The sequence below is a fragment of the Podarcis muralis genome, chromosome 1 (genome assembly GCF_964188315.1).
Source record: "Podarcis muralis chromosome 1, rPodMur119.hap1.1, whole genome shotgun sequence".
Classification (NCBI taxonomy): Eukaryota; Metazoa; Chordata; class Lepidosauria; order Squamata; family Lacertidae; genus Podarcis; species Podarcis muralis.
The window spans coordinates 83,922,196-83,940,952 of NC_135655.1; the positions used below are offsets into that span (position 1 = coordinate 83,922,196).

The window sequence follows — 18,757 nt, forward strand, 5'->3', positions numbered from 1 at the left end:
ACTGGGCAACAGACCCATGACTAAAATGCTGGCGTGATGGGTGTGTGGATAGGAACTAGGTTGCTTTCAGAATTTCAAATGCTATTTGGGCCTCTTCAGAAATGATTTATTACTGTTAAGTTGTGGAGAGCCAAATGTATTCCCTTCAGTTCATACATTTAGGTGCCGGAAGGTGGCTTCCTCACTCTCTACATGTGGAAACACGTTTGACTGTGGCCGACTCATAAATAGCACTTTTAAGTCATTTGGAATGTCATAGTATTAATGCCTGCACTGTTGGCAAACAGCACAAGCCTTACCAGTTCGTGTCAAACACACACACTTACTTTAACTTAAGAGGCTTAATATAAGCACAGGGTGTGCTAAGTTATCAGTAGTAAGATTATAATGTCTTATTTGGGGAATTCTTGTATGTGCTTATCCTGTTTTGCAGGGTGCATTTGCACCCTATTTGGTCCTGTGCAGTCTCAATGATGACAATAAAAATAAATGCAGGCAACCCTACCCGACCCACACCTTGGCAAATCTCTCCTACCCTCATCCCTCCCCTGCATTAGTTGTTTCTTGGTATGAGCTTTCGTGTGCATGCACACTTCTTCAGATACACTGTATGTATCTGAAGAAGTGTGCATACCAAGCATACAAAGCTCATACCAAGAACTAACTTAGTTGGTCTTTAAGGTGCTACTGGAAGGAATTTTTTTTGTTTTTACTATGGCAGACCAACACGGCTACCTATCTGTAACTGCATTAGTTGTGTTATTGTTCCTTGCAACCATTCTGAAGAATTCAGGATACAATTGTAAGCTCTTAAAAGGCTATCTTCAAAGGTCTTTTTTAATATAGAAAAGCTTTATATGTAACTTAAAAAATAAAAATAAACTGTTAATAGGGATAGCCAACATTTGTCATAGACTTAAATAAATAAAATAAACGCAATTGATTTAAATGGGCCTACTCTGAACATGATTTACAGTGGTACCTCGGGTTACGTACTTAATTTGACTAAACGACTAAACAACAACATACTGGCAGCTTAATTCTGTAAGATTAAACAAAACAAAACAAAACACACCACCAAGTGATCACATCAAAGGCTATCTAGTCCAGTATCTTATTCTCACAGTGGCCAACCAAATGCTTAGGGGCATCTTGCAAGCAAGGCATGAGTACAATAGCTCTCTTCCACTCTTGAACCCCAGCAGCTTGGTGTGGAGGGGTTTACCACTTCTGATACTGAGGGTAACTACATACCTGCCATTCCTAATAGCCATTGATACTTATCCTCCAATAACTTGTCTAATCCCCTCATGGTAGCAAATTCGAAAGTCTGATTAGAAGCATTCTCTTTTGGTTGCCCTGAATCTCACAACATTCAGCTTCACTGGTGGCTTTGGGTTCTAGCATGAAAAAGAAGAAAAACAACAACTTCTGTCCGTTTTTTTCATCCCATACATAATTTTATGCAGCTCTACTCTTATTGTAGAGTACCGTATTTTTCTCCCCATAGGACGCACCTAGGTTTTTTTTTTGGGGGGGGGGGATAAAGAAAAAAAATTATCCCCCCCCCCAGGCATGGGGCTGGCACGGGGGAAGCCCGAGCTTCCCCCGACCCCAGCCCCCAGAACAGCCTGCTATCCGCAAGCCTAGGGTGCCGCGCCGGTCTCCCCAGGCTTGCGGAGAGCTGCGCGAAGCCCAGGCGCGCTCTTCAGCGTGCCCGTCTTCGGAATGCAGGCAGCTCTACGGGAAGCCCTGGAGCGCAGGCAGCTCTGCGAAACCCTCAGGAGCCCGGCGCGAAGTCACGCCGGGCTCCTGAGGGTTGCGCAGAGCTTCCTGAAGCCTGGAGAGCGAGAGGGGTCGGTGCACACTTCAGCGAAAGCCTGTATTCGCCCCATAGGACGCACACACATTTCCCCTTCATTTTTGGAGGGGAAAAAGTGCGTCCTATAGGGCGAAAAATACGGTAAATCTCATTGCACTGTGTTTAGGATTGCTGCATGTAAAGAGCCGTTTCTGCCCCTGCTTCTCAGCTGGGACAAACTAATTTCATCAAAAAGTGGGGTCAATCTTGGTTTTATAAGCCCATTAAATAATCAAGTGCTTTTACTGCAGAGGTTACTGTCATAACCATGTTCTAGGTCAGTGTTGTGTTCAAGTGTGAATGAATGGGACCTTCACATATTCATAGAATCGTAGTCAGAAGGGCGCCTCTGAGGGTCATCTAGTCCAACAGCCTGTAATGCAAGAATCTCAGCTAAAGCATCCATGACAGATGGCCATCCAACCTCTACTTAAAAAGCTCCAATGAAAGAGAGCCAACAATATCCTGAGGGAGTCCATCCCACTGTCAAGCAGTTCAGCTGAGCATAATTTTACAGTTTTATCTTGTCTCTTTTTTAGCTCTGTACTTTTCCAGGCCATGGTGAGGCAATAGTTTTAACAGTTTTACACACTTATGTGGAAATTGCTAATGTTTACAAACTGGTCCGTAGAGCTTTGAATTTGAAATATGTCAGCTTGCACTGGGGGAGGGGAGAAGGCAGTCTTTGAACATGCATGCAAGGGGCACGGTAATGAAAACTAGAATCTCAGTGAACAACTTAGTGTTCTAGATTGCAAAGTACACTTTCTCAGGCTCTTGCAGGGGCAGGGGAGAAAAATAAGTCAAAGTTATTGCATGCTCATGCAAACTTATTTTGGAGTCAGCTATAGTGGACTCGGGTAACGTGCATCTGAGTCAACATGCACATGGTTTAACCATTGATGCAATGCAGGCATGCCTTTTCAGCTGACAGATGGTTTTTGCTTGTGTGCTGTTCAAAGGCAGTATCTTGCAGAACTGAACTTGCTCTAGACCTAAATTCACAATTTCACCGTCCTTATGTGATGGCCTTGCTTACAGAAGTGCAAGGCCTTATACCAAATGAAAGGTAGGGGACTGCACCCAGGGGCCTCTATGTGAGTTGAGTGCCTTGGTATCCTTTGGAGTTTATGGAGACAACATGAGGCCCTGATCACACAGGCTTGTTTCTATGGGCCCACATAATTGTGTCACCATGAGTCCCCAGAAGTTGCTTGTGGCCCTGGGCATCAGGTTTTGCGGGTTACTAAGGTGTAAGAGTCACAGCCTCAGGCTCCCTCATGTTTCTTAATAAATCTGTGTCCCTTTGAGGAAGGTGTTAGATGGATTTATTTGAGGGAATGTTGATAAATTACTTTTAATTTCCAGGCTGTCTGAGGGGTGAGTAACACTTAAGTAACCAGCAGTCAATTTACAAAGTGGAGGGGGGGGGGGGCTAAGTCTGGGAGTTCAAATCTGCTTGAAATGCTTGCCCTCTGATCCTAGATGCATGGATCTGAGCAGCTGCAGGTATGCAGTGCCGGTAGGATGCACTCTGTACGAGGCCAGAAAGAGGCATTTTTATTGTTATACATTTCAGAACCAAACTTTGCATTTGGAATAGGGTGGGGACTGAACCCCGCCTCAAATTAACCCTTGCAAGTAACCCAGACCGGGTTTTGGGTGCTCTCATTTTCCCTTCCCGCTGCGCCAGGGAAGCAGGCAGGCGAAGAGGTTCAAGGCCCGACCACATCACTAAATTCCAAGGTTCCACCCATTAAGATGCGAGGCGTCTATCGATAGGGCAGCGCGCAATTCAAAAGGGATCGCCTCTGCCTAAGAAGTAAGGAAATGTAATGGGCGGCAAGCAAACCAATGAATCGGGGAGGGCGGGGAGCAAAAGGCCCCGAGCCGCACTACTTTACTGTGCTTTTTTTCTTTTTTAAAAAAGTGGAAAGGGATTCCTAAGGCTTTGCGGGGCGTGGGGGAAACCCCCGACAGACGCCCAAACCATACAAGCATTTTGACGATGATGATAGACGAATTTCCTCTGATTAATGTCTCGGGAGGACTTTCACTGATTGTTGCAATGACTCCTCGTCTTGTGACGCCCGCCCAAGTTTAATCATTTAGTCCGTACCGGCGAGCGGCTGGTATGAATCACATCCAGGGATATCCCATCTCTGAATATTTCCGTGCTCCTTGGAACTTAAGTTCCACTGCAGGGATTCTACGAAGTAAGCGGAGTTTTCTCCCGAGAAAACACGTGCCTGGGATCGGGCCGCGGATCCGCGTCTTTCTCTCTCTCGGCTCCGCCAAACTCGGAAGACCTACTCCTAGCGCTGAAAGTTTGTTTTCCTCCGCGCCACCGGCAGGAGAAACGCAGGCAGGCGGACCGTGTGCCGCCTCGCCCCCAGCCGGGGAGGAGAATGGGTGTCGACGTGTAATGCACACGTTCGGACACGCGGGCTCTTTGCCCGCCATCCCCAGTCTCTCATTACAGTAGTCAGCGTTGGGTTCCCCCCCCGGCAGGGAGGCGGGGGGAGGAGGAGGAGGAGGGGAAAGGGGCGGGGGTCCCTCCCAAGGCGTGGCCGAAGGGGGCGGGGGGCGGCGACGGTCTGGGGCCCCTTTGTTCGGACGGGCGGGAGAAGAGCGAGTGCAGCGGGGCGGGAGTCTTTTGTGAGCTCCGCCGGACGAGAGTACAGTAAGTGAGGAGGGACTGGGGTGGCGGGGAGGCTGCTTGGGGCTGGGGGCTCTTTTGCCTTGTCCCCTTGGGCGCGCGTCTTCCCCGGCGAGCTCTGCCAGGTCGTGTGGAGCCTTCGGAAACCCTCTGAAGCTAATGGAGAAATGGCTCGGGTGACTGACTTGGGGTGGGGAGCAGCTGGAATTTGAGGGGGCCACACGAAGGGTTTCGCAGGGCCAGGAGGGCAAGCATCCTCGCTTCATGGCCTTCCCTCCCATTCCTAAGCTTCTGGATGTGAGCGTTTTCCAGGCAAGCCCCGGCGAGGGAGGAAGAGCTAAGAGTAGATTCTCACGTTATGCATTTCGAGGAATTTGGTTTCTTTGTGATATCTTTTTTACTCCAGGAGCTGCCCATTGTTCCGGGCACCGATAGCTTATCGCTGCGCTGCCCGCAAGAGCACTCTGTCTTGATTGCGGATTAATTAACCGCGCCGTGATTTATATGGTATACCCATAATAATGGTTAGAAGCCCACCCCTCCACCCCAACAAGACAAAAAATGGAGAGGGGGTCCATTTTCAGGTCGCCCTGGTTGTGTGTATAGCGAGGACCGTGTTGAGTGATTTGGGGCATATGCCCCAGATTAGCGAAGTATAAGAGTTTTGAGTCAAGGGGGCATCTACATATGGCCGTGCGGGCTTGTGACTCGCATTTTTTGTTCCAGTTGCCCCCTTTGAGGCAAAAGTTGGTTTTGAGGCATAATACAGGGACAGAAATACAGTAGAACTGAAGGAGGGATAACACACCCTGGGGTCTAGGGCTGGCCATGATATTTTAAAGTGCCCTATGTGCTCAAGCATATGCTTTATTCAGGTGTGCTCGTTGGGCAGCTGATATTTACCCAGGAAATGCTCATTTGCTGGTAAACACGCATTTGTGCCAAGTAGCCTTGTGGTCAGTAGTCCTTTGAAAAGAACAGGCTTGGTATTGGTTGGAGTGTAACATGGAGGGGTGGACATAGACCCAACCAACCAACTCCCAACAAGGGATTTGTCTAGCTTGACTCTTCTTTGGTAGGGAATTCCTGTGAATTCCTCCATTGTCCATTCTCCTTTGAGTGGCATCAAAGTCAGCTTGGCTCCCTGATTTGTGCTGCATGTGGTCTCCAAGCACATGGCCAGTGTTGAAAATTGTAACTGTAAGCAAAAGGCAATCCTGGTGCTTGGTTTGCCTGGAGTTCTGATAGCATTAGTCCATCATTATTTATGTATTATATAATAAAGCTTCTTTCATCCCAAAAGGATCCCAGAGTGGGGTACAATCACCTGTAAAATATAGTAGTGTGTGTGTGTAGTATTTTAAATTTCGTATGTTTTAAAGTAGAGTTTTATTTTTTCCTTTGTTTTATTGTCTTATCTTTTTGTAAACCACTTTGAGGGTTTTAAAAAAAGAAGTGGTGTGTAAATTTTAGGAGAGAGAGAGATATACAACAAATAAATATATAGCCATAAAAATTCTAACTTCAATGTATGCAACCACAATGAATAAGCAGTTCTTAGCTAATCCGCCCTCTCAGTGCTTGTTAGAAGAAAAACTTGTTTATTTGGCAGCAAAATGCAGGTAATGAGGGGGGCAGTCTTGTTTCCAATTCAAAGGAGTTCCACAATTTTTGCACTGTTTGTAGAGGTGCCAAAACTAGTGTGTAATTGAGCTTTGTGGTTATCTCTCTGACAAGTGTTATAGAAAAAATAGGGAGTTTGGCTTTTGTTGCCTAACTCCCCAAGGGACTGAGTCCCCTAAGTCCATGACTGGTCAGAGATGAATGGATGGAGGCAAGATCCATAGAAAGCAAGGCAGGTCATTACGGTATTTTTCTGTTGCAACAGAGTTGGCTCCCCGCCTTTGCAAGGACATTGGCGAGACCCAGAAAATGGTGCCTAAAGACTTTTGAAATTGCCCACCCTGTACTGCAAGACCCCCCCCCAAAAAAAAACATCATTCATACATCACAGAAGGAGGTGTTCTCCAGCAGAAATTTGAGAGTGTTGCTTCTCTCCTGTCTGCCAGGATACCTGATAATGCCTTACTTCATTGCACTTTCTGGGTAGCTTGGCCATTTCTTTGAGATAGTAAATACTTTATTTCCTAAATCTCTTACACATATTGATAGTTTGCTCAGTTTAACAGAGTCTTGCCAGACTGTATTTGCAGGAATGTGTAAGCTCCTACAGTCCAAAGACAGTTGGAAAACTTTTCCCATTTCCTCCCTCCTCGCAGAGAAATATTTGAGGTCAATTTGGGAGAGTCAACATGGCTTCAGGATTGCTCTCCTGTACTATTTCAGACACGTGGTTTATATACTTATGTATGTGTTTGCCTTGTACATTTATGACCATTCTATATTTGAGTCCTTAGAATTCTTATAACACAAGTCAAAAATGGCATATTAGAAATAAATAACTTCTATGGTATTAGGTAGCAAAACTTTTTTCCTGGGTGCTCAGTTGCATTGCTACTCACATTGCATTGCATTGCATTACAGAATAGAATTGAAATGAACCAACCCAGACGAATGAAGTAAATCCCCCATTCTCCTAGCATGCCTTCTAACTTCTCTTATCACTCCCTTTGAATACAGACTTGTAAATTTCTGTCACCTATGGCATTCTGAAAGCAGATAAGGGAGTCTTTGTAAGTTGGAAGAAAATTGTCCTCCACCCCACCCCCACCCCCATTTCAGTATGTTGTGCTAGAAATATCCTTACACGGGAGGGAAAGGCTAGAAGAGCATATGAATTAGTAATTTTTGTGAATTCATTTGCAAACCTTTGAATGGGTAAGGTGAGGTTGTCTGCTCGCACAATTGTTACATCACTCCTCCAACACACACACACACACACACACACACACACACACACACACACACACACCAGCTTAGGCTGCCTCCATTCAGTTTTAAGATTACTACAGTAAGCCCTCAAGGAGTTGGGATTTTCCTAGGATAGTGCCTACAGCCAAAATAGCGCATAGTCAAAACACATTAGATGCAGTGATGGGTGGAATTGGCCGAGTTCTTTTTCCAAGACATCCACCCCCTTTCCACTCCCTTTTTAAAAAATGGTTTTTTGCACAAGTTAAATGTGTGTAAGTTGTGAATGTACTGTGCCCTCCCTTGTGGCATTCTGCCCTTAGCAGGCAATGCCTATAAAGGGGTAGTTTTAGAGAAAAGGGTGAAAATCTTGCATAAACTGTCTAGCTGGTTGGGGCTGATGGGATTTGTAGTCTCCAAGATCTGGAGGGCTCCAGGTTGAAAAAGACTGGTCTAGGCTGCTTTCACCTGTGTGATAACTGCATACCACCTTCCCTAGGGTGTGGACCTTCAGATCATGCAAAGTATTCAGTCCTCTCAGCTGCAAAGAATTGACTTGATGGCAGCGTTCCCTTGAGCACAGGTCTTTTTTAAAGTTTATCAGGCTCTGAAGTGTGTGTGTCAGGCAGGTTGGAGTCAATTGAGTAAGGTTGTTAAACTGAAGTAAAACTGTCCTGACTGGTGCTCTAAAACTGCTTTACAGTGCACACTAGTGGCTGCTTCTCATGTCTTTTTTATGTCAGTTTAGTCAACTGAGTACAAGATGCTTGTGTGCCAATAACCATTTTCTCCTTTATGTGAGTAGAAAACAAACCAATGCTTGTGGTCAGTGAAAATTGTGAGCTGGAAAAAGTTCTGGGAAAACCTATGAAAATTAGGGGAATTTGCATCAGGAAATTTTCAATTTGACTTGGGAAATTTTCTGATATGCTAGGAAGTGATCTATGTAGAATGCTTTGTTTCCCTTGTATACACGGTTTCCTAATATTTATTTCCAGTTCACATTGAGTTATTGCTACTAATGAACTTGGGGAATGGGAAATTTCCTGCAGAAAAAGAAAACCAAGGAAACTTTTTTTTTTCTCTAAAAAAAAGAAAGAAAAGAAAACCAAGGAAACTTTTCTTCCCCATATTGCTACTTATGGCAGTCATGGTTTTTGAACTCATGACTATGTCCGGAGAACACCTTTGGGGATAACTGAGAAGGATGTCTGCCCCCATAAGGCTGTTCTGCAGGTTGCAGTTCTAACAACTTTTAAAGTACTGGTGGTTTAGTTAAGAAGCGTTACCCTTACAGCTCAAAGTTGGGGATTGCAGACTATTTCCTAGATCACAACAAACGCCTGCCACATACGTTGGAAGAATGCTATTGGAGTAGCTTCTGCTTTTTTCCTTCCAGTGATACCCATCTCTGAATGGAGACAGCAGGTGTAGAAAGCAGAGCAAAGTGGGTGGGTGGGAATTTTCATTCCCTTGTCGGCATCACTGATGCAATCTTCTGCTTGGGAGGGAAAACAATAGTCTATTCCCCTGCTTACAGCATGCGTGTGAATGCTGGAGAAATAAAACACTTTGCTTCTCTTTGCATGACTTTAGCCTCAGCACCTTTGGGCGTGTTGTGCATGTACTGTTCAAACAGCTAAGAGAGGGAGGAGGACCTTGCTAGCTAAGCCCTGGCATGGTGATGGGAACAGGAAGCAGAGGTGATTGAGCACCCTTAAACTTTTGCCCTGGAGAAGCTGAGCATAGCACAAACTTCTACCCCGGGGCTGGCTGGGGTGCCTCCTTTACTCCAGGATGCTTATTGTATGTGGGCATTGGGGCGTCACACCCGCCCCAGGCGCACCAGGACGTGGCATCCATCCAAAGGTTGAGGCAAGCCTCTTGAGTTGACTCCCAGAAGCAGCTGCTCTGCCAAATCTCCTGCACTGATCTCAGGGCTAAGTTGACAGCAGGGAGTGTTCCTAGGAGGCAGGGGAGAATAAACCCTCCCCATGAGTAGTATAGGCAGATACTTGGCTTCGTATCCCATGCCAGCCCTCATCTCCATTCAGCTTTGTCACTGTGTGTGCGCGTCATTGTTATAATATGTGTATGAGATGAGTCAAGCAGAATTGGGTTTCCTCTCAGGAGGAGGGTCAAAGGAAATGTGATGTCAGCAAGCTGTAAAATTCATCACTTTATATGAGGTAGGGCTAAAAAAGTAGTGGGGGGGGCAATTTTGTGAGTGCACACCCACCCACCCCGTGGTGGAACATACAGACACTGCATTTTACTTTTTCAGCTAATTGTTCTGGCGGTGAGTGGTTTGGATCAAGACCACAGTGTAGGGAAAGGGTTATTCCCTCCCTCTGCCTATGTTGGATTTCAAATCCAAATGGTCTCCCCTGTGGCTGCTTTTGGCCAAGCACACACACACAAAAATTGTTTGGGAGATGCATTCACGCTTCTCGGACATGAGTCTAGTTTGGCCCTGAGTTGATTCCGGACATGGGAGGGGGAGTATCAAGTGTCTTAGAAACTTGCGTTGTGCTTTTTGGGTATGGAAAGATTGGGCTGTGAGTCACTGGTTGGCTTTCTAACAGTAAGCAGGAAGTGTATGTATTTAAACGTGGCAAGAACCCATCGCCAAACTTGAGTTCTCTTGCCTGTTTACCTGTATAATCCATGTGTTTACAAGTATGTATTTGTTGCACACATGCTGGGTATGTATATACATAAAATAGTTGGCATCTACATCTTTAAAAGAGCAGTTTATTAAGTGGTCCTCAGTTGTTGCTTTTTGTAGGTGCTATGCAGTTGGAGGTTGGAGGTCACCATGGGTATGATGGCAAAAGCCAAGTCATTTTGTAGTGAGTGGAAAGTGAGTGGAATTAAGCTATGATTCACTCCTGCTCCAGGGTTTTTGTGGAGCTCATTCTTACATAATTACATGGGAAAATGGGAGGGAACCCCTATTTCGCCCCTGCCTGAGGATTTTGTCAATTTTTAAGTGGAAAAATTGACAATAACCCCGCAAAAAACCCTTAATATATTTTAATATATAAAAAACCCTTAATATATTTTTTCTCTTTTAGAATGAAGAGTGTTTGCAAAGGGCTATGGCTGTTATTTTTTAAAAAACCAAAACAAAACTTGATTTGTCTTTGAGAAAATATGTGCCCGGTCAAGAAACAAGCTAACAAGTGAAACAGTGGAGGGTCCCCCCCCCCCAATCCATGCAAACTTTCTGAAGACCATGGGGATAAAAATGAAAGTTGAAAATAGGAAGCTTTAGATTTGTCTGAAACTGATCCTTACTAGAAAATCTGTTTTGAGATAGCAATGTTTTCAAGGATGTATTATTTATTGTTTAATTGACATGATGTGGTTTTCATGTGGATACGTTTCCCAAATATAACAGGACACTTTAATGCACCAAGTTATAATAATGTCTGTTAGTTTCCCCAAAAATTTCCAATTCTCATCACCACCAGAAATAGTGATTCCCTCCCATGACTTCACTTTAAAAAAACACACACAAAAAACTTAGACATCTTGTGGGACTGGGGACTGTGCGTTCCTCCTTGTGGGGTCTTGGGGAGTTCACTTGGAAGCTTGTGGGGAAATTGGATGAAATTACTTCAGTTTAACCTTCTGCCTACTGTGCTTGTTGATTGCAGGCGTGTGCTGAGCCAAGATGAGCTGGAGTTTCCTCACCCGCCTCCTTGAGGAGATCAACCAGCACTCGACCTTTGTGGGGAAGGTGTGGCTGACTGTTCTGATTGTCTTCCGCATTGTCCTGACAGCGGTGGGCGGCGAGTCCATCTACTACGATGAGCAGAGCAAGTTTGTGTGTAACACGCAGCAGCCGGGCTGTGAAAACGTCTGCTACGATGCCTTTGCCCCGCTTTCGCATGTCCGCTTCTGGATCTTCCAGATCATCATGATAGCCACGCCCTCGGTGATGTACCTGGGCTTTGCGTTGCACCGCCTCTCGCGCCAGCCGCCTCGGAAAAGCCGCGCCCCCGTGGTGCACCGCGGTGCAGGCCGCGACTACGAGGAGGCTGAGGACAATGGCGAGGAGGACCCCATGATCTTTGAGGAGGTGGAGCCCGAGAGGGAGGTGAAGGAGCCCAACAGCCAGAAGCACGACGGCCGCCGGCGCATCAAGCAGGACGGGCTGATGACGGCATATGTGCTACAGCTGCTGTGCCGCTCGGTGTTTGAGGTGGGCTTCCTCCTGGGGCAGTATGTGCTGTACCGCTTTGAGGTGATGCCCTCGTACGTCTGCACCCGCAGCCCCTGCCCTCACACAGTGGATTGCTTTGTCTCCCGCCCCACGGAGAAAACCATCTTCCTCCTCATCATGTACGCCGTGAGCTGCCTTTGTCTCCTGCTCAACGTCTGTGAGCTGTTTCACCTGGGCTTCGGCGGGATTCGGGATGCCCTACGCGGCTTTGATAGTAAGGACGGTGGTGACCCCCCCAGGTCCCAGTATGTCCAGAAGCATCCCAGTGCACCCCCGACCTACCATTCTCTCAAGAAGGAGACCTCCAAGAGACAGCTAGCCAAGGACAAGTTGGGCTACGGTGGAGAGAGCTTGCCTGGGCTGGCTGCCGACCGCTATGCTGTCGCACCGACCGTCCCGAGCCATGAGTTGGAGCGACTGCGCAAACACCTCCGGATGGCACAGGAGCACCTAGAAATGGCCTTCCACCTGCAGCCGGAGGACACGGCCAGCCCCTCTCGTAGTAGCAGCCCTGAGTCCAACGGGCTGGCTGCAGAACAGAACCGCCTCAACTCAGCACATGAGAAGGAAGGCGCAGCCTGTGAGCGACCGACTGGTAAGTGAAGCCTGGGTTAGGCTTTCCTAGGATGCCAGCGAAGGCTATCTGTTGCAGCCTGGAAGAGCCAGAATCATGATGCCGTCTAGCTGGTGCTGACTGGTTAAGCTTGAAAGAGCTGCTAGTTCTGGGGTTTCCCTCTGCTACCTGTAGGTTCTGAGGTGAGCCTTGTGAAGGATTACATCAAAGTGCAATATGGTTAAGGATGCTGCCCTGTGGCAATGTGTTTGAGAGAGACAACCAGAAAATAGGCTGGATTAAAGTGAAAGTTGATGATTAGCATCCAGATGTAGCAAGCATCAACAGTGAGGAAATTTGACGCTCGGGGAACAATTGGGGAATTCCCTAAAACAGGCAAACTGTACCCACACCTTTTTTTTTTTTTGCTAGAACTTCCAAGATCCACTACCTGGAGGCAGGTACAAAACACATACACACAGTATTAAAGAATTCTAAGCCTGGGAAATGGTTCTGAGTGCTAGAACTGAACTAAGCTCACTGTCCATTCTCCAGCCCACAGCTTTCTTCACTGATGGACCTCAGCCACCCTTCTTGGGATACAAACACATTTGTGAAGTGCGGGTTTGGACCGAGAAACTAACATGTTTTTCCTTCCTTTTTCTAGGCCTCTGAAGTACTGGGCCTCACTGGGCAGCTGCACAGATGACAACAGGAAGTGTCTGTGGAGAATTGGCAGTGTGTGAATGTCTGCTCCTAGCTTGAAGTTTGGAAACGCCCGGACAGAGTGGGTGGAGGGACAAGGATGTTCTCTGATTTTTGTTGGGTTGAGGGCAAGGAAGGGAAATGATGGAAGCTTCCTCATCCATGCCTCCTGAGGGGCACGTTTGGAAGTCTAGCTCCGTGTATGTATGTATGTATGTATGTGAGTGTACAAGTGTCTTTTTTTAAAAAGGTTCTAAAAGGGACACTATTTTTTTTACTTTTATACATGTGGTAAAGGTACTATTTTGTTCTCTTCCTCTGCTGATTGTTTCCTCTTAGGAGGGATTTTCATGTTTTCTCTAGTCTAGCCTTCATCAGCCTGGAGTCTTCCATGTATTTTGGACTACCAGCTCTCATCAGCCCCCAGCCAGCACGGCCATGGAAATTGATAGTCCAAAACATCTGGAAGACTCCAGATGACAAAGGCTGCACTAGTGGGACAGAGATAGGCAGCTATATAGCAGCATTCACTGTTTTTGTTGGGGTTTACTGTACAGGGGGGAGAGCAGAAAGAGGAATGAGATGTCCACAACTTTCTTCTCTACACAGCCGCACACAACCTGGTCATCTCTTTCTCTTTCCCTCTCCCCTGACACCAGATTTTGCAAGCAGTTGGTGGTTGGGCCAAAGATAATTGTACTACATTCCAAGATGCCAGTTTCTAAACGGCATCTGCCTTCCTGCCCTCTATGGGGTGCCGTGCTGGGTTCCCCACTGAATTGCATTGGGACCCCAGTCACGTTTTGATCATCTCAGCGATCAACATGAATTGTGTTTGTATTTTTTGTCTTTTTATAATTTGCGGAAATAGTTAATGAAATTGTGTTTTTTTGCTCTTTTATATGAATTATATATATATATATTTGGTATAAATCAGGAGATTTGTTTTATAGGAATCCTGAGTTCCTGACTCTCTTTTTTTGCGTCCATGGAGGGGAGGGAGGTTTGGACAGTGATGTGCCCGTATGAATCCTTCACTGCAGTCTTAAAAACCTCACTGACCACATGAAACCAAGACTGGGCAAGTTGTATGGGAAGGGATCAATTTAGCACTCTGGGTGGCTCTCTGGATGACTGGCCTTGGAGCCAAGGCAAGGAAACACCAGGCCATTAAGGAAAGGCAGGAGCCAGTCACCCTGTTGGCATGACAACTATGGGTGTGTTCGCTTGTGTTTCTGGCAATCACAGGAAATTTCTCACAGGGGCATCAGGTCCAGTTGCCAGGCACTGGAGAAGTGTTCCATAGTCCTGCAAGTTAACAGCAGTGAAAACAAGGGAACTGAGAAGGAAGCAGGAAGTGGGTGTTGGTTGAAGGGCAAGCATTAAAGGCTAGAGGTGGCCAGACAGGGAGAATTTCCCTGAAAGCTGAGGCTGGGTAGGAGGGGAAGGGAAAAATGATACTGTTTAATCCCTCAAACTGACCTCTGAGCAGGAAGCCCAGGCTGAAATCTGCAGTCCCTAGGAAGTCCTTTCGCCACATCCCCACAGGCAGCAACACCTCCGGTCTATCACATGGGTTTCTTTCCAGCCTTGCCCCCCACTGTGAGGCAGATGGTGTATTTACTGCTGGTTTGTACTACCTCAGGCTTAAGGTGGAGGGTTCAGGTGTTGGATACACATTCAGTACACCAGCTTTCCCCAAGCAGATTCCCTCTAGATGTTTTTGAATGGCGTCTCCCATCATTCCTGCCCATTGGCCATGCTGGCTAGCTGGGGCTGGTGGGAGCTGTAATCCAAACACTTGGACGGCACCCAGTTGTGGAAGACTGTCCTACACATTTGTATGTGGGGAAGGGATTATACCAGGGCTGGTGAAGCCGTGACTCTCCAGTCCCAGCTCCCATCAGCCCCAGCCAGCATGGCCAATGGGCAGAGATGATGGATGATTTGGTCCAGCAACATCTGGAAGGCCAAGGGTTCCTCAGCTGAACTGGGGATCTGTATACATGGCAGAGCATATACTCCCATCTTGACTGCTCTGCAACATTACTGTGGTCTCTTGTCTCTCCCCTGCCTCTCCAGTAACACATCCTGTTGTACTTGCGTGGTTTGTAAGCTCAGACAAGCCCTAAGAGATTAACACTGTTCTGATTCATGCCGTGTTCTATAGCACTGACTTCTCCTATGAAGGGTTGTTTGAACAATCTATCCTCACATCCTCAGAAATGGGTTGGGTTGGTGAACTTGGGTTGTGCAGGCAAGGCAAGAGTGAGAGGATGCAGGCTTGGTCCACTCACTCTAGGAACAGCACTATAGCTCTATTGCCTACAATGACTGGCTGCGCAATCGACACAAGATAATATCACCAAGGCCACCATCTGTAAACAAACAATAAATTCCCCCCAAAATGGCAAGTAGTTTCCTTCCAAAATAGGTTTTATCTTAATTGCAAACGCAGTAAATAAAGAGTTCACTTGTGATACACCAGTGGTTCAGTGCTCAGACATCGTTCCACTAAAGAGCTTAGTCATTGAGCTGTCAAAATCAATTGTAACAGAATTGCACTGAATTAACAAGTAGAATAAGGAAAATTAAAAATACGTTGAGAATGCATAATTAAGACATCTTTGTAGTAAATAATATACAAGAGAAGACAGCATGTAAATGACTTAAAGCAGGGATACCTCTCCAAGAATAAAAGTAGTTTATTCGCACATACATAGTTAATACACCCAGTCCCACTAATTCAAAAAATCTCTATAGAAGCTTACCTATCCCTACCTGCATGTTTCCATCAGGAGGATATTATCTTGGGTTGATTGCAGTAGTCATTGTATCACCACTCTGTTCATTGTTTTATTGTTATACACTGACTGGCAGCAGCTCTCCAAGGTTTTCAGAGGAGTCTCCCAGCCCTTCTTGAAGGTGTGCCCAGGATCGAATCCTTATGTAAAGCAATGCTGAACCCCTGAGCTATCCCCATCTTGTAAAGCATCCCTGAGAAAAGCTATGAAGTGTGGGGTAAAAGGTAAAGGTAAAGGTACCCCTGCCCGTACGGGCCAGTCTTGACAGACTCTAGGGTTGTGCGCCCATCTCACTTAAGAGGCCAGGGGCCAGCGTTGTCCAGAGACACTTCCGGGTCACGTGGCCAGCGTGACATCGCTGCTCTGGCTAGCCAGAGCCGCACACGGAAACGCCGTTTACCTTCCCGCTAGAAAGCGGTCCCTATTTATCTACTTGCACCCGGGGGTGCTTTCGAACTGCTAGGTTGGCAGGCGCTGGGACCGAGCAACGGGAGCGCACCCCGCCACGGGGATTCGAACCGCCAACCTTTCGATCGGCAAGCCCTAGGCGCTGAGGCTTTTACCCACAGCGCCACCCACATCCCCATGAAGTGTGGGGTAGACTTCCTGAATTAATAAAATTTGTGTTGCAGTGACCCACATTGGGCATGGATAGAGCTGAAGCAGGGTACTGAAAGGAAATGGCTTCTGGATGCTGCTTAGTGCTCATGGTAAGGGAGCAACTCATTCTGACCATATGCAGCAGAAAGTCTCTGGTGGTTGGAGTGGACAGTGGTGAGGATGGCTAAGAGCTTGGTTGGTTTTTGGGGAGGTGGGATGCCTTTGCCTACTGTGTCACTGGGCTTCTCCAACCAACCCCTTCATACTGACACCTGCACCTTGATAAATGGAATAGAAACACGCCTTGCCTCCCAGCTACCCTTTTAAGGAATGCACAGAGAGGCCTCTTCAAATCTGTGTAATGACTAGTATGTGAAAACACAAGAGGAAGTGGGAGAGAATTTTCCTTTCTCCTCCCTCAACATTTCTGAACAATTCAATGCAAGCAGTCAGCTTTGCCTCTTCAAGGAGAGGTGAGTTGGTTTAAAGAGGAAAGTCAATCTCAGCCTGAAAGTAAGCAAGCCCTGACCCATGTTCTTTGTGCTGCCGGCTGGCTACCTTGAGTATTTTGCTGCCCTCTGCTGATCAAAACCTTGTGTTGCAGTCAGAAATTACTACAGTATGTGGTTTGTGTGGTGTGGAGAGAGATTGTTTTCACACAGCTGCTAGCTCTCACCCTGCCTGTGCTATCTTGGAGACCAACCTGGTCCTCTACCTAGCTGCTGTGTACTTTACATCACGTGCAAAAAGTTATTTACAAGCACACAAGTGAAGCCAAGAGTGAATCATTCCCCTTCCCCACTATACTGTTTATTCAGTCTGCTCAGTAAAGTGGGCGAGTCCAGAATATCCCAAGATAAACATCTCTTAAAGGTGTAAGATAGCACTGAGGTTTCACTGAGGTTTAATAAGTTTATTTATCTTGCGCAGTTTCAGAAACACCTACGAAGCCTTTTTTACAGCTCAACTGCTGATGTTAAAATACAAAGTTCAACAAAGCAAGGAGACTCCCACACTTTGGCTGCCACGCAGTGTTCTGATTACAAGCATCCAACAGCTGCAGGCAGCAGGACTTGGAAACTTCTGGGTTGCCTTCTGCTCCCACCCCCAGATGCTCTGGCCAGCAAGAGGAGGAGCTAAGTCGCTTTCCCCTTATTGCAGCAGTTCTAATAGTGGAGCTTAAACACTGGTTGTCGATGTCAGGCCAAGGGGCATCCCCAATCCTCAAGCAGGCAGGACTATGCTTATTGCTATTGGGGGCTGTGTTCTGGATAAGGTTTTTTGTTTTCTAGGTCCTACTTTCCTGCTCCCTTGAGCATTCCTCTTGGTAGGAGCTATGAGGAATGTAGAGGCTGGGTAGAAAACCCTGCTGATCCCACAGTGCAGTATGCCCCTCTCACTTCCCCTCACCTTCCCCTCTGCCCTGTGCTGCTTCCAGGTACATCTCGGCACTTAAAAGGGAAGGCCCTGAACTTGGATTGCTTAGGTTAAGGACTGGGCTGCCCATGCCTCCTGATCCCTGCAGAGAAGGCAACTCTGTTAGAATGTGGTGCTGATAAGGCCAAGGTTGCAGGTTCAATCACCCTGGGCCAGCATTACAGGGGTTGGACTAGATGATCCTTGGGGGACCCTCCTATCTCTACAATTCTATGTTGTTATGATTCTGCAATGTGGCTAGATTTTGAAGGATCCTGGATTAGAAAGAGCTGGGGTAGCAGGAGGGCAACATACAGTGGTACCTCGGGTTACATACACTTCAGGTTACATATGCTTCAGGTTACACACTCCACTAAGCCAGAAATAGTGCTTCAGGTTAAGAACTTTGCTTCAGGATAAGAACAGAAATCGGGCTATGGCGGCATGGTGGCAGCAAGAGGCCCCATTAGCTAAAGTGGTGCTTCAGATTAAGAACAGTTTCAGGTTAAGAACGGACCTCCAGAACGAATTAAGTACTTAAGCCAAGGTACCACTGTATTGGGATTGAGGACTTTTAACAAAAATGGGTAGACTTTGGATTGCTCAGACTAGACTAAAAAGATCTCCTGACATTGTTTTTGTTGGGGCGAGGCCAGAAAACGTGCTGGGCAAGTTGGCTACACGGGCCAGATTGATCACCTGTGTGAGGGAAGAGCAGGCTTGGCAGGCTAAACAAGCCTCTGCTTATATTTTCAGGCGGGAACGCTATTGCAGATCCAAAGAGCTGTCCCAACCTGATGCCTCTTGTGACAGAAGTGGTCTGTACTTGCAATGCTAACCCAGCTGGGCCGAATGGTCAGCAGCATCAGGTTCTCCATCCCTGCCCTAAATAGTGCTCTGGCATTGGGAAACAAGGCTCGGTTTCTAGCAAGAGAAATGGATCCAGAACTATCTGTTTCCCCACAGGAATCTAATTTACATGGTTGCTGAAAAGCAGCCTTGGTGGCTACAATCAAAAGAACGTGAGGGGCAGGGCGAGGGTTTGTTTAATCATTTC

At 46.8% G+C, this 18,757-nt stretch overlaps 1 protein-coding gene across 3 annotated transcripts; it reads left to right on the plus strand.

The window, feature by feature from the left end:
- The first annotated feature begins 3,554 nt into the window (after positions 1–3,554).
- LOC114602515 (gap junction gamma-1 protein-like) lies at positions 3,555–13,836 on the plus strand. 3 transcript variants are annotated; one of them, XM_028740863.2, is made up of 3 exons: positions 3,555–3,683; positions 11,054–12,217; positions 12,843–13,836. In XM_028740863.2, the coding sequence occupies exons 2-3, from the start codon at positions 11,071–11,073 to the stop codon at positions 12,848–12,850; spliced, it is 1,155 nt and encodes a 384-aa protein (XP_028596696.2). In that variant the 5' UTR covers positions 3,555–3,683; positions 11,054–11,070; the 3' UTR covers positions 12,851–13,836. The 3 variants fall into 3 exon arrangements, with proteins under 3 accessions (XP_028596696.2, XP_028596678.2, XP_028596701.2); XM_028740845.2 differs by lacking the exon at positions 3,555–3,683 and adding an exon at positions 4,415–4,544; XM_028740868.2 differs by lacking the exon at positions 3,555–3,683 and adding an exon at positions 4,575–4,696.
- Positions 13,837–18,757: the final 4,921 nt, after the last annotated feature.

Excerpts from the sequence above, each read along its gene's own strand:
- LOC114602515 (XM_028740863.2), top strand. The coding sequence starts at position 11,071 with ATGAGCTGGAGTTTCCTCACCCGCCTCCTTGAGGAGATCAACCAGCAC.